This window comes from Oryctolagus cuniculus, chromosome 8 (genome assembly GCF_051225735.1).
Source record: "Oryctolagus cuniculus isolate XC-2025 breed Fujian yellow rabbit chromosome 8, ASM5122573v1, whole genome shotgun sequence".
Classification (NCBI taxonomy): domain Eukaryota; kingdom Metazoa; phylum Chordata; class Mammalia; order Lagomorpha; family Leporidae; genus Oryctolagus; species Oryctolagus cuniculus.
This window is the reverse complement of record NC_142874.1, coordinates 119267224-119282019: the sequence shown is the minus strand read 5'-3', so window position 1 is coordinate 119282019 and position 14796 is coordinate 119267224. Positions and strand designations below refer to the sequence as shown.

General features: G+C 52.5%; 2 protein-coding genes across 3 annotated transcripts in view; one reads left to right on the top strand and one right to left on the bottom strand.

Annotated features, from left to right (window-relative positions):
• SCARB2 (scavenger receptor class B member 2) overlaps positions 1 to 14252 on the bottom strand; it is a 65254-nt gene extending 51002 nt beyond the window's left edge. Inside the window, exon 1 of one of the 2 annotated variants that reach the window (XM_002717104.6) lies at positions 13831 to 14252. In XM_002717104.6, the coding sequence (XP_002717150.1) occupies positions 13831 to 13947 (117 nt within the window). In that variant the 5' untranslated portion in view covers positions 13948 to 14252. The remainder of the gene's footprint in view (positions 1 to 13830) is intronic. The other variant, XM_089303213.1, reaches the window with a different exon arrangement.
• On the top strand, positions 424 to 1960 carry LOC138843555 (peptidyl-prolyl cis-trans isomerase FKBP1A-like). Its single transcript, XM_089303214.1, has one exon. It carries the CDS (start codon positions 1166 to 1168, stop codon positions 1718 to 1720), a length of 555 nt encoding a protein of 184 aa, XP_089159340.1. The 5' UTR covers positions 424 to 1165; the 3' UTR covers positions 1721 to 1960.
• Positions 14253 to 14796: the final 544 nt, after the last annotated feature.

Here is a 14796-nt window from a genome sequence, read left to right as displayed (position 1 = left end):
ATGAGAATTCTACCTTTATCATTGGACATTTTTTTTTAAATACCAGAACAAATACATTGGCATTCACTGTTTTACTGTCACTGTTGTTTAACTCATTTTTACTGTTAATTCCACTGTCACAGTTTTCTCTAATGGGATCTGACAGTTCAGATGAGCTGCTGCCCTCCCTCAAAATGCACGCAGGGCAATATGGGTGAAGAGATATCCCCCAAAACCTCCTGGACAAACAACACCTGCTAGAGTATTCTCCAAAGCTCCTAGATGGTCACAAATGTGTAGCCAAGGCTGAGCACTGATGGCCTAGAGGGAGAACAAACAGCTACCATGCAAACGTACACATAAGAACCAGGTGGAAATTAAGGAAATACACGTGCGTGTGGTGGGACAGTGGCTGAGGTTGTAGGTGAGAGGATTTTAAGCTGGGAATTAATAAGAAACACAGCCATGAAAAAACGCTGGCCAGGTTCCATGTGTGACTTCTGCAGCCAGTTGCATTATTATTATTATTTTTTTTTTTTTGACAGGCAGAGTGGACAGTGAGAGAGAGACAGAGAGAGAAAGGTCTTCCTTTGCCGTTGGATCACCCTCCAATGGCCGCCGCTGCAGCCGGCGCACCGCGCTGATCCGATGGCAGGAGCCAGGAGCCAGGTGCTTTTCCTGGTCTCCCATGGGGTGCAGGGCCCAAGCACCTGGGCCATCCTCCACTGCACTCCCTGGCCATAGCAGAGAGCTGGCCTGGAAGAGGGGCAACCGGGACAGAATCCGGTGCCCCAACCGGGACTAGAACCCGGTGTGCCGGCGCCGCAAGGTGGAGGATTAGCCTATTGAGCCACGGCGCCGGCTCCAGTTGCATTATTTTACAATCTGTCTGGCCATGGTCATACTTCTCAACATTGAAATACACCCATTTATATCTATGTTTCCTTTCCCTTCCACTACTGTTGACTATCAGAATTGCAATGTTCCAAGAAAATACCCTTCCAGGGATGAGAGGGTTGGGGAGATGTTGCTCAGGGGACAGAAAATTTCAGTTGGAGGAACAGAGTCAAGAGAGCAACTGTACACCACGGTGACTATAGTTGGTGTTTTTCACGTGTACAGTACTTGAACTCACCAAAGTAGATATTAAGTGTTCTCACCACAAAGAAAGAGAAGCACATGAGGTATGTTCACTAGCTTGACTGGGCCATTCTGTGTGCATACATTTATCAAAATATCACACTGTGCACCAGAAACACACACAATTGATACTTGTCAATTAAGAAATAAATGTTGGCGTGCGGGGGCGCGCGCGTGCGCAGGCGACGCGCGGAGGGCCGAGCAGAGCCGCGGAACCGCTGCCAGGTCTGCTCTCGGTCCACGCCTCGCAGCCCGCCCAGCGTCCGCTGCCGCCATGGGAGTGCAGGTGGAGACCATCTGCCCCGGAGACTGGCGCACCTTCCCGAAGCGCGGCCAGACCTGCGTGGTGCACTACACCAGGATGCTTGAAGATGGAAAGAAATTCGATTCCTCCCGGGACAGGAACAAGCCCTTTAAGTTTATGCTGGGCAAGCAGGAGGTGATCCGAGGCTGGGAAGAAGGGGTTGCCCAGATGAGTGTGGGTCAGAGAGCCAAACTGACCATCTCCCCAGACTATGCCTACGGTGCCACTGGGCACCCGGGCATCATCCCACCACACGCCACTCTCGTCTTCGACGTGGAGCTTCTAAAACTGGAATGACAGGAATGGCCTCCTCCCTTAGCTCCCTGTTCTTGGATCTGCCATGGAGGGTCTGGTGCTCCAGACACGTGCACATGAATCCATCCGGAGCTTTTCCTGCAGTTCCACGACGCCCTCTGTACAAACATCTGCCCGACTGAATGTGTTCTGTCACTCAGCTTTGCTTCTCACACCCCTACTTCCTCTTCCCCTTGTATGTGTGATCACCTAAACCATACGCCATAAACCTCAAGTGACTCGATTTATTCTGTTCTCGTTTTGGGGTGAAGATTCAGTTTCCATCTTGGGTCTAGGTTTCCAGTGAAGATGTGGTCAGGTGTTAACAGCACAAGTGATGGGTTCACTTTAGAACAGGAATTGGTGTTGGGGAACGGGGTTTGCAAGAATCTTTATTTTATTTTTATTTTTTGGATGAGATTTGTATCTATTATGTATTAAACAGTCTTGCTGCGGCACTGCAAAGCCACAGCAGAAGTGAGACGCTGCTGAGGGCTGAGAGGTCCTCGGGTAGAGTAACAGCCCTGCCCAGACTGAAGTGGGGACGGGAGAGCCTTTGCCTCCACAGCCCCAGCCCAGCCTTCCCGGAACCCTCTGCCTCTGAAACTAGATCACTTCCCTGCAACGCTGGACACTACAGGTACCTGTCCCTGGGCCAGCAGGGACCACTGAAGCCTTCTTTGTGACCTGGCTTTTTCTTTTCCCCTCCATCCTGTGGTTTTTCTAGTGGATTTTCAGAACTTTTATAATCTCCTAACTATCCAAGACTCCCAACACTTCCTAAATTTTAAGAAACTTTTAATTGAAAGTTTAAATTGAAGGTGCTGTTTGTAGACCATCACCCAGCGAAAGCCCGGCCATCACGACACATCCTTGAGTGTTCTCTTGAAAGTGATGCTGGTCATCGCAGCTTCAGCATCTCCTGGTGTTTGATGCTTGGCTGTCTCCGCTGATCTCGGGTTTCCCGGCTCTGCCTCCCACCCCCTTCACACCCCTCTGCTCTCCTGTGTAGTGATTTAGTGAGAGAAACTGTTGCTGCCCCCACTTCGCTCCAGTACCACATGAGTTTCGAGTTTTATTATTGCAATAAAGTGCTGTATGCTGGCTTTTCTCAAAAAAAAAAAAAAATGTTGAAAATGGGACTTGTCAGGCCAGTGCTGTGGCATATTAAATTAAACTTCCACCTGCGGTGCCGGCATCCCACAGGGGTGCTTGTTCAAGTCCAGGCTGCTCCACTTCCAATCCAGCTCCCTGCTAATGCACCTGGGAAAGCAGCAGAGGATGGCCCAAATCCTTGGGCCCCTGTCACCCCCATGGGAGACCCGGAAGAAGCTCCTGGATCCTGGCTTCAGATCAGCCCTGCTTCAGCCATTGTGGCCATTTGGGGAGTGAACCTGCAGATGGAAGACCTCTCTCTCTTTATCTCTGTCTTTCCCTCTCTCTCTCTCTCCCTGTAACTCTGCCTCTCAAATAATAATCTTTAAAAAAAAAATATGGGAGTTGTGGAGCAATGGCTATCTGCCTCCCTCTCTGGAAAGTGAGAGATGCCCAGAGGCTGAAGGGGCCCAGTGCAGTGGCTAAGGAAAATGAGCGAAACAAGCCAAGAGTTTTACACTTGTTTGCATGTCACACCCCAGCAAGAGTATTCACTCACTATTTTCTTTTTAATTTGAAAGGCAGAGAGAGAGAGGCAGGGACAGACATCTTCTATCAACTCGTTCACTCTCCAGATGTCACCGACAACCAAAGCTGGGCGGGGATGAGCCTGGACACCAGAAACTCAATCTAAGTTTCCCACACGGGTGGCAGGGATCCAACTACTGGAGCCTTACCTGCTGCCTCCCAGGGTCTGCATTCGCAGGAAGCAGGGACTGGGAGCACAGCCAGGACTCAAACCCAAGCACTCCAACCTGGGTAGTAGGCACTGCAAGTGGTGTCTTAGCCACTGTGCCAAATGCACGCCTCAGAATTCACTTCTACAGAGAACTATGCTCTCGCTCACCTTTTGTTAAAACACATGATCTGTTCAAGGTATCTCTCCTTTCACTGGTCTTGGTAAAGAGGGTCAGATAACAGATATTTCTCTATAATAAGAGAGACAGTGGGCAGGGCCAGCATGATGACAAAGGGCACTGTCACTGGGCCTATAGAGCTGACGGGGCTGTGGTCTGAATGTGTGTGTTCCTCTAAAACTCAAATGTTGAGAGCCTCACCCTCAGGGTGATGGCATCGTGGAGGAGGTCCTTGAGAGATGACCAGGTCATGTGGGCAGGCAGGCTCTCCCCAGACATGGGGTTGGTTATAAGCACCACAGTCTATGGTACTTCGTGACACCAGCCCAAGGCAGACCCCATCTAATGGTCCGTCTTTATTCTGTGCAGACTGTGGCCACAGGAGACATGGTGGGGCAGACCTAGCCACATGTTCCAAGAGAAACTGGAAGTCAGGATCACTGGGTAAATCCTCCAGATTGTAGAAATATAAACGTTCATGAGACAAACATGCACCTATGGAGTGGGGCAAATATGAAGCTAACCAACATGTCAGCATCATTCCTCCAAAACCATCTCCATCGGCCTGTCCTACCACCCATCCAAGCCATACCTGTTGCCCAATTATTTGTGTAAGGCATTGCATTGGGCAATATGAGAAGATAATAAAAAACTAAATGTGATGGGGACCCTTCCCTTCAAAGGAGCTTTCCAGCTAGTGTGGAATACTAAATTACGTCGCATGCACTGGAAATCCTTGCAGGGCCGACACTAGAAGATCATCATGTGATATAGGTAGGAGACCCACATGTTCTCCTCTACTTTGATTGGCATAAATGGAAAGATGGATCGCCCAAGCTATTATTTTTATTTTTCTTTTTTTTTAACTTTTATTTTATAAATATAAATTTCCAAAGTACAGCTGATGGATTACAATGGCTTTCCCCCCCATAACTTCCCTCCCACCCACAACCCTCCTATCTCCCACTCCCTCTCCCATTCCATTTGCATCAAGATTCATTTTCAATTATCTTTTTATTTGTTTGTTTTTTGAGGCAGAGTGGACAGTGAGAGAGAGAGACAGAGAGAAAGGTCTTCCTTTTGCCATTGGTTCACACTCCAATGGCTGCCGCGGCCGGCATACCACGCTGATCCGAAGCCAGAAGCCAGGTACCTATCCTGGTCTCCCATGGGGTGCAGGGCCCAAGCACTTGGGCCATCCTCCACTGCACTCCCTGGCCACAGCAGAGAGCTGGCCTGGAAGAGGGGCAACCGGGACAGAATCCGGTGCCCTGACCGGGACTAGAACCCGGTGTGCCGGCACCGCAAGGCGGAGGATTAGCCTAGTGAGATGCGGCGCCAGCCTTCAATTATCTTTACATACAGAAGATCAATTTAGTATATATTAAGTAAAGATTTCAACCGTTTGCACAAGCACAGAAACATAAAGTGTAAAATACTGTTTGAGTACTAGTTATGCAAGCTATTGTTTTTAGCACTGGCCTCACGGTGCAATAAAGAGTAAATGAATAATGGCCGGCGCCGCGGCTCAATAGGCTAATCCTCCGCCTAGCGGCGCCGGCACACCGGGTTCTAGTCCCGGTCGGGGCGCCGGATTCTGTCCCGGTGGCCCCTCTTCCAGGCCAGCCCTCTGCTGTGGCCAGGGAGTGCAGTGGAGGATGGCCCAGGTGCTTGGGCCCTGCACCCCATGGGAGACCAGGAAAAGCACCTGGCTCCTGGCTCCTGCCATCGGATCAGCGCGGTGCGCCGGCCGCAGCGCGCCAGCCGCGGCAGCCATTGGAGGGTGAACCAACGGCAAAGGAAGACCTTTCTCTCTGTCTCTCTCTCTCTCACTGTCCACTCTGCCTGTCAAAAAAAAAATAAAAAAAAAAAAAAAAAAAAAAAGAGTAAATGAATAACATACCAAACAAAATACTGGTGGCTTAAAAACATTAGATAACAGGGGCCAGCATTGTGGCAAAGCTGCCACCTGTGATGCCGGCATCCCATATGGATGCTGGTTCCAGTCCTGGCTGCTCCACTCCCAGCTCTCTGCTGTGGCCCGGGAAGGCAGTGGAGGATGGCCCAAGTGATTGGGCTCCTGCACCCGCATGGGAAACCAGAAGGAAGTACCTGGCTCCTGGCTTCGGATCGGCGCAGTGCAGGCTGTAGCACCCATTTGGGGAGTGAACCAACAGAAGGAAGACCTTTCTCTCTGTCTCTCTTTCTCACTGTCTAACTCTACCTGTCAAATAAGTAAAAAAAAAAAAAAAATTTATCTGAAAGAATTACAGATGGAGGTAGAGAGACAGAGAAAGGTCTTCCATCTACTGGTTCACTCCTCAAATGGCCACGATGGCCGGAGCTGAGTTGATCCAAAGCCAGGAGCCAGGAGCCAGGAGCTTCTTCCAGGTTTTCCACATGGGTGCAGGGGCCCAAGGACTTGGGCCATCTTCTACTTCTTTCCCAGGCCATAGCAGAGAGCTGGATCAGAAGTAGAGCAACCAGCACCCATATGGGATGCTGACACTGTGCACCAGGGCTTTAACCTGCTGTGCCACAACACTGGTCCCATAAATAAATTAAAAAAAAAAAAAATGAAGGACTAGTGCTGTGGCATAGCAGGTAAAGCCACTGCCTGCAGTGCAGGGATCCCATATGGGTGCTGATTTGAGTCCCACTGCTCCTCTTCCAATCCAGCTCTCTGCTATGGCCTGGGAAAGCAGTGGAGGATGGCCCAAGTCCTTGGGCCCCTGTACCTGCATGGGAGACCCAGAAGAAGCTCCTAATTCCTGGTTTCGGTTCAGTGCAGCTCCGGCAGATTTTTCTAAATCTCCGGCCGTTGTGGCCATCTGGGGAGTGAACCAGCAGATGGAAGACCTCTCTCTTTCTGCCTCTGCCTCTCTGTAACTCTGCCTTTCAAATAAATAAATAAATCTTAAAAACAAAAACAAAAAACAAATGAGTGCCAGAGCATACACTACAGGTGTTTCTAGAGATAGAAAGCAAACACCTAAAGTAACCTTTATTTTTCCTTAGCTGCCTTCTTTTAAAACTTTTATTTATTTGAGAAAGAAAGAGTATTCTCATCTATTTGACTCCCAAATGCCCCAAATGGTCCAGGCTGTGCCAGACTGAAGCTGGCAGAAAGGAACAAATCTGCATTTCCCGAAGGGGTGGCAGGAGCCATCACCACTGTCTCCCAGGGTCTGCATTGGCAGGAAGCTGGGGTCAAGAAAGAGCCAGAGCCGGGAATCAAACCCAGACACTCTGCTGTGGGACACCGGTATCCTGACCAGCAGGCTAAGCACTTGTACCCTTCATTGCTTCTGACTAGTGACCAGCTTTGATTTTTAAAAAATGGTCTCTCTTTGTGCTCGTTTAGCCTAGTGGTTAGGACACCCATGTCCCACATCAGAAGACACGGGTTTGATTCCTGGATGCAGCTCCTGACTTCACCTTCCTGCCAGTGTGGACCTTGGGAGGTGGGGGTGATGGCTTAAGTGCTTGGGTTCCTGCCTCCCACGGAGGAGAGCTGGATCATATCTCAGCTCCTGGCTCCTGCCCCAGTCCAGTCCTGTGTACAGCAGACATCTGGGGAGTGAACCAGCATGAGGACTCCTCTCTGACATCTCTGCCTCTAAAAGGAAAAAAAAAAATAAAATAGAACAGTGCCTTCCTTAGTATATCACCTATCTGCACTAGATATCTCGGTGATGTGAGCTATAAATGTCTCGTCACTGGGCCAACATCTTCTGTTTCCATTAATGAGTTTGTAATTCCACCTGCTGAGTCTTCCCAGAGACACAAGCAAATGTCTGGGAGAACAGACGGCCCCTCGGCTGTAGCCTCACAGATGAAAGCTTGTACTTTATTAAACAATAAAGCAAAATGGTTTCCACAGGTAAGACCCTTCCCTTCCCCCACCCACCTTTCCTTTAATGGATATCTGCAGATCAATAGTAACTACTAGTAGTGACATCCTCAACCAAAACTACCACCTTAAGGAATGAAGACATGGGATAAAATAATCACTATCTCAGGGCCAGTATTGTGGTGTAGCAGGTAAAGCCAACTCCTGTGATGCTGACAACCCATATGGGTGCCAGTTCGTGTCCCGGCTGCTCCACTTCTGATCTAGCTTCCTGCTAATGGCCTGGGAAAAGCAGTCGAAGATGGCCCAAGTGTTTGGGCTCCTGCCACCCATGTGGGAGACCTGGATGAAGCTCTTGGCTTTGGTCTGGCCCAGGCCTGGCTGTTGTAGCTATCTGGGGAGTGAACTAGGGGACAGAAGACATCTCTTTCTCTTTGTCTCCCTCTTACTGTGCAACTCCTTCAAATAAAATAAATGAATATTTTAAAAAAATCCACTCCCCAAACCATTAATGAAGTTCATGGTTAGCTCTCTAGCCAGGGTCCTGTTCCCAGTGAGTCTCACTCATCAGGTCTGGGGTGGACTCTGGTATTTTCTAAATCTCCATAAGTGACTTTGATGCACCTCCCTGGAGTCTACAGAGCAGGCTGAGAGCCACTGGTCTATCGTCTTAGCCATCAGTAATGAATGTAGTCACAGACAATGAGGATGAGGAAGAGGTTAAAGGAAACCTAATATGATTTTGGTATCACATGACTGTTTCTAAGAGCCAGGGAGGAGCTGGCTAATTGTGCTCAGGAGTTAAAGCTTCCAGCAAGAAAACACATGATACAGCCCTGTTTACCGTGCCCCAGCCCTTCTGCAGGTGCTGAGTCAACGGCATCACCCTGTTATGTGTCACGAGCGAGCGGCTCAGCAGCTGGGCAAGTCACGCAGGGGTGGGGCTGGGGAATCCCTTGGGTGAACAGCCAGGCCAGGGTGGTAAAGAGAGGAAGCTGATTGGTAGGAGAGGCAGAACAAACAGGGGAGGCGCAGAGAAAGCCCGGAGCCCTGCTGACTCAGCAGTTTCTGCCCTACTCTGAGGTCTCACTGCACGGAGCTTCTCACTCTCAGATCTCTGCGTTTCCTCTCCCAGCTCTCAGATCTCTGCGTTTCCTCTCCCAGCTCTCAGATTTCTGCGTTTCCTCTTCCAGCTTTACAAGAAGGAAAAACAATCCTATGCTGCTTGGGCTGGCTTGCAGGCGAGCACTGCTCCTCCCTTGTGCTGAGAAGCGGGGCACGGTGTGGTGCATTAAGACAATGTGATGTCCATGGCTAGCAGGTGGCCGCAGGATTTCCAGCCCAAACCAGACAACTGGGAGGTACGGTCACCCTTGTGATGTGGGACAGGCTCAGTACTGGGAGACCTGACCCCATCCCTCCCTCTCAGTTTAGCTGTAGCTAAGTCACTTTCCCACAGTCTTTTCCCTGGGCTGTCAAATGACAGATTCAGCGATGGCTAAGAAGAAAAACCAGACCAAGATTCTACGCTTCTTAACTATGAATAGAGGCATAGTAGGAGATGAGGGGGATACACAGGAAGGGATCCTTTGAGGTTTCACAGAGCTGACCATCCTTATGCAGCAAAGAAGCTTTATTTTACCTTAATCGAGAAGGCTTCAGGGGGCCGGTACTGTGGCGTAATGGATAAGGCCACTGCCTGCAGTGCCGGCATCCCATACGGATGCTGGGTTCAGTCCTGGCTGTTCCACTTCCAATACAGCTCCCTGCTAATGGGCCTGGGAAAGCAGTGGAAGATGGCCCAAGTCTTGGGCTTCTGCACCTGTATAGGAGACCCAGAAGAAACTCCTGGCTTTGGATCAGCCCAGCTCTGGCCATTGCAGCCATTTGGGGAGTGAACCAGTAGATGAAGACCTTTCTCTCTCTCTCTCTCTCTCTCTCTCTCTCTCTCTCTCTGCCTCTGCTTCTCTCTAACTCTGCCTTTTAAATAAATGAATACATCGTTAAAAAACAGAAGGCGGCAGCTCCAGGAGAAGGCTTTTGGTCCAGCGGGTTAGGATGATGCTAGTGAGGACACTCGTGTCCCACACCGGAGTGCCTGGGTTGGATTCCTGCTCTGCCCTTGACTCCAGCTTCCTGCAAAGGTGAACACTGGGAGGCCGTGGTGATGGCTCAACCAAGTGGGTCACTGACACCCACAGAGAGACTGGAGTGGAGTTCCCAGTTCCTGGGGTTCAGCTCTGGCACTGCCCAGTTCCCGTTGCTGCAGGTATTTGGGGGAGTAAACCAGTGGTTGAGAGATAAGTAAAAATTTAACAATAGCCCAGGCAAGGCTACTTGGATAAGTCATCAGTGATTTGCTGTTACTTCTCAAGGCACTGGCGGAACAGCTCTGAAGCTGCCTAGCTCCCACAGCTGGCAGTCACGTGCCCAGGGCCTGGGGCCCAGGCGAGGATAGCTGGATCCATCCTGCTATCTTCCCTGAGACGCACGGCTGCAGCTCTGTGTGCGGCTGTGAGGAGGAAGAGCGGGGACAGACTCCTTCCCTCCCACGGCTCCCTTGCCAGCCAGCCCAGGCTGTGGCCAGTTCTGCATCCCCATTTCTGGGAGGTGTGCAGACTGCGAGCAAGGCTGCAAGGGTCAGGTGGGCGGATTTCACATCCCAAGCTACATGACTGCTCCCTTGCTCTCTCTCTCTCTCTCTCTCTCTCTAACTTATTTGAAAGGAAGAGAGAGAAAGAGAGACAGAGATCTTCTATCTGCTGGTCTGGGCCAGGCTGAAGCCAGGAGCCAGGAAATCTACCTCCCATGTGGTGGCAGGAGTCCAAATACTTGGGCTGCCATCCACTGTCTTCTGTCAGGCACATTAGCAGGGAGCTGGATGTGAAGCGGGACTCACACCGGCAATGACAATGGGATGCTGGTGTTGCAAGCTGCAGCTGGATGCCCTGTGCCAAAACACCGGCTCCAGGTTGCTGCTCTTAAACAAAGATTGCTGTGTTTGTGTCACAGAATGTCACCAGCTTAGAACTACAAGGAAAGGGGCTCTTATATGTGCTTCAATTCACAGAGGAGAAGATAACAGCTAAAGGCAAGAACAAGGGTTGACCTGCAGGCCTTGCACAAGGCCCTGTGCTAGGTGCTTTATGGCCATCATTTTATCTTTTGCTTATTTCTACGATGCCCATTTTCCAAATGAGAAAACCGAGGCTTGGATGGTGAAATTACTTGCACCTCAGCTCGCTTAGCTTAACAAGCCTTTGGAGGCAGCAGGACGTGGTTCTGAGGATTCTCCAGCACAACGATAGAAAGTTGAGTTAGCAGGCATCCATTCACAGCGCAGCAGGCATGGTGCTAGCCGCCAGAGGGAGAGGCTGGCTGAGCAAAAGGACTGCAACAGAGACTCCTGTCCTTCCAGGCTATGGGGAAGAGAATGGACTACTGGGGCCCTGAGCAGCTCTGCCTTCAGAGACCCCAACACTGGCCAGAGAAAGCCTTAGGAATGTCCACAGTATCCCCAGGAAGTGGGTGCGGGCAGAAGAGGAAGGTCCTACTGCGGCACTTTTGCAGATGAGAAAATCCAAGCAGAAACAATGACAGGGCTTGCTCAACACCAGGCAGTCACCAGGGAGACCAAGAATGGGAACAGAGGGTCTCGGCGCCCTCCACTGTAATCACGGGTCCAAATAAAAGTCTCTTCCCTCACCCCTGGTCACCAGGGCTCAAGAAGAACCATTCCTTGAGACCAATGCTTGCGACAGAATTCTTTTACTAAGCTTCCTGGAATTAGCTCAACCTACGCATGTGAGTCTCCTGCCTCTTCCTGCTCCTCTTTTTGATGCAGACAAGCCTGGACACGGACGATCTTCAAGTGAAAAGACTGAAGACCTGGCAGTATCAGAGTATTAAAGTCAATGTAGGAACGACTTATTCCTCAGCAATATTACTGGCAGGAAGGCAGGGGCTCTACACTTACCCCAGGAAGAAGCAAAACCAGGATGCACAGAATCTGAAGGGCTCTTCCTAAGGTAAAAGCAATTTGGATCCAGAATCAGGTAGGAGGCTTCAAAGGGCCTGTGCCAGGCAAATACCACCGCAGTGCCCAAGGAGCTAATGTCTCATTTGCCCACTTTTGCAAGCAATGAAATCAAGGCTTGGCGAAGTCACATAACTACTTGCCCGAAGTCAAAAAGCTTGTGAGCGATGAGGCTAGGATCAGAATAGAGAGTGCGTGCTAAATCTTCATGTGGTTTCTAACTACATCCCAGGACAATCATACCCACTGTCCCGGGCAACTCTTTTTTTTTTTTTTTAACGATTTATTTATTTATTTGAAAGGCAGAGTCAGAGAGAGAGAGCAAGCAAGCGCACTTCCATCCGCTGGTTCACTCCCCAGATGGCTGAAACAGCCAGAGCTGAGCTGATCCAAAGCCAGGAGCCATGAGCTTCTTCTGGGTCTCCCACGTGGGTACAGGGGTCCAAGGACTTGGGCCATCTCCTTCTGCTTTCCCAGGCCATAGAAAGAGCTGGATCGGAAGTGAAACAGCCGGGACTCGAACAGGTGACCATATGGGTGGGATGCCAGCACTGCAGGTGGAGGCTTTACCTGCTACACCACAGCACCGGCCCCTCAGGTAACTCTTACACCTCCCTAGATACATCAGTCGCTACTGTCCCATTGGCAAGTGGGAACGCCACAAAGGTGAAGTGACCAGCTGACCCTGGGCAGCTGGGCTTTACTCCCAACAGATTCACCTGCAAAGTCCCTGCTCTCTCCTACTGGGCTGCTGGCTACCACCCTCCAGCTTGTCCAGGAAAAACAGAAACCAGCGCTCTCAGGCCAGCTGACAATTATTCCCAGATCTCACCAGATGACGTAGCTGTCCTTTCTTTTCAACCATCACACTGGCCCTGCTCCTTAGCAGGAGTGGGGACAGTTCCGCAAATCCACGGCCTCTCACAGTTAAGTCCTCACAGAGAAAACCTCTTGGAAACTCAGGCCTCAGCCACACTGCCACACACCAGTCCCTCGGCTGATACAATGGAGACTCCCAGAGGACCTCGGGTCGGCTCCACCAGAGCCACTGGGAGGGTCCCTCATCCTACAGGGTTCCCCCAGAAACAGCCTTCCTAAGCCCCCCACCAAAACCCACGCATTCATTGGAACTGAATTGCTTAACTGCAGTCACTCAAAGCAAGAGTTCCCACCTCCAACAAACCTCCCCAGGGATTTGCCTGTGCAGGCATGGAAAAAGGATTCAGTTTTTTTTTGCTCAGGGGGAAACAGTGGTCTTTGAGAAGCTGGGACAGAGGGTCTTGCTGCCCTTGGCAAAGTTTAATTATGCCTCACTGCTTTTTTTTTTAAGTTGCCTTTAACTGCCTGATTGCAAATAACTGATAACTTCTGGAAGCGTCCATTCCCTGGATAAGACAGACGGGCGGGCGTGGGGACTCCAACTGCCTAGGCCTGGGCAGTGCAGCCACAGCGGGTGATGGCGCTAAGGAGAAAGGCTGCTCCCCGGATGTTTTCTTGTTTTAGGAAAAGCTGATCCCAGTAACTCTCCCTTGTTCCTGTTTCCACACAGCTCGGCGGAAGTGGGTGAAAGGGCAGAAGGAGCAAAGGTAACGTCAAAACAGGGGAAGCCTCCTGGAATGAGGGGCGCTCACAGAGGAAACTCACGGGATCTCTACGGGGAGACAACGCCACACGCCGCGGACCCAAGACATCAAGCGGCGGAGACGCTGGGCAGCTCGGGGGCCTGGCCCAGGGGCACCCCGACACCCGCAGACCACAACCTCCCGCCCCGCCTCAAAGGCCAAGCCGGGGACCAGCAGCGTCTGCCCGTCTGCCGCTTCTGTGCAGTCTTTCATTCTGTTCTCTCTTCCTCCAGTGGGAGGGGTCTTGGGCTCTCGCAGGGAGGGGGTGGGGAGAGCCTCAAGCAATGGAACAGAAGTCTCCTTAGGCAGGACCCAGACTTTTGTTATGATAAAGGGAACCATGCTTGCCAGGCCCAGGAATTCCAGGGAGAATGGAGGTATCTGCCCACGTGCTGGTCTCCTCTCGACGGGGTGGGCTGGAGAGCCCCTCCCCCAACACACAGAGCTCCCAACACACACAACACATACCGATCTACACACACACACACACACACACACACACCCTGCCCATTCACTCACAGCACACACAGCCCCAACACACACAAACAGAACACCCCACGCGCGTGCACGCGCCGCCCGCCCTGCCTCACCTTCTGGACGGCCTGGTCCACGGCCTTCTGGAAGACACGGGCCACTAGCAGCGTGACGCTGGTCACCAGCAGCAGCAGGGACAGCGTCCCCGCCGTGTAGAAGCCGCACCTGCCCATTCTGCGCGCGGCTTCCAAGCGCAGGGGGCGAGCAGCAGCGGCCGGAAGCCCCGGGACCCTCGCGGTCCGCGCGCTCCCCGCGCCCAGCTCCCGGAGCCTCCGGGCTGGTGCGCGCGGCTCTGGGCTGTGCGGCCGGGCGAGCGCGGCCCTCGGTGCAGGCGGCCAGCGGGCCCGCGGAAAGCAGGGCCGGGCTTTGGTTTCGGTTTCCGGGGCTGGCGCAGCTCGGGAGGGTGCAGGGAGCGCGCAGGGCCGTGCCACTCGAGGACCCGCCTCGCCGCAACCCCGGGAGGCGACGGCCGGCGACTGCGCGGGGAAGCGGGCGGGGCCAGGCGGCCGCCGCAGTCGTGTGCGCGCGCCCGCCGCCGCGATTCGGCCCGCGGCGGCCTCCGGGCCCCGGCCAGGCCCCGCTGCACTGCACCCCGCGCGGCCGATTCGCTGGTTCACGCACCCGCTCCGCAGATGCGCGCTGAGGGCCTACGGCGGGCCAGGCAGCGGGGACTCAGGGTTGGTACGACCCTCACGGCCCTGCTCCGGGGGCTCCCCGGTTAGCGGGGACCCTGTGACAGCCAGGAGAGCGCAGAGTGACGGGTGCCTTTAGAAGGCGCGCGCAGCCTGGTGACCCGGGACCTCCCAAGGGAATTGGGTCTGGGGGGGGGGGGTGGCTGTCACGAAAGGGAGGGTCGCGAGAGAGGGAGGAGGAGGCGTTTCGCGGAGAAGGAACCGCTGGGCAAAGGAGTTGTGGGGCGAGAGCGCACGAGGGGCGGGCCTTTGGGCCGTGGGCTCAGGTGTGCCGGGTGTGGGCGGTCCCTCCGGGACTACACCTTGACGGCTCTCCGTGTGCTACTGAAG

What these genes read in the sequence shown, in the direction of transcription:
- LOC138843555 (XM_089303214.1), top strand. Translation starts at nt 1,166, where the DNA reads ATGTTCACTAGCTTGACTGGGCCATTCTGTGTGCATACATTTATCAAA.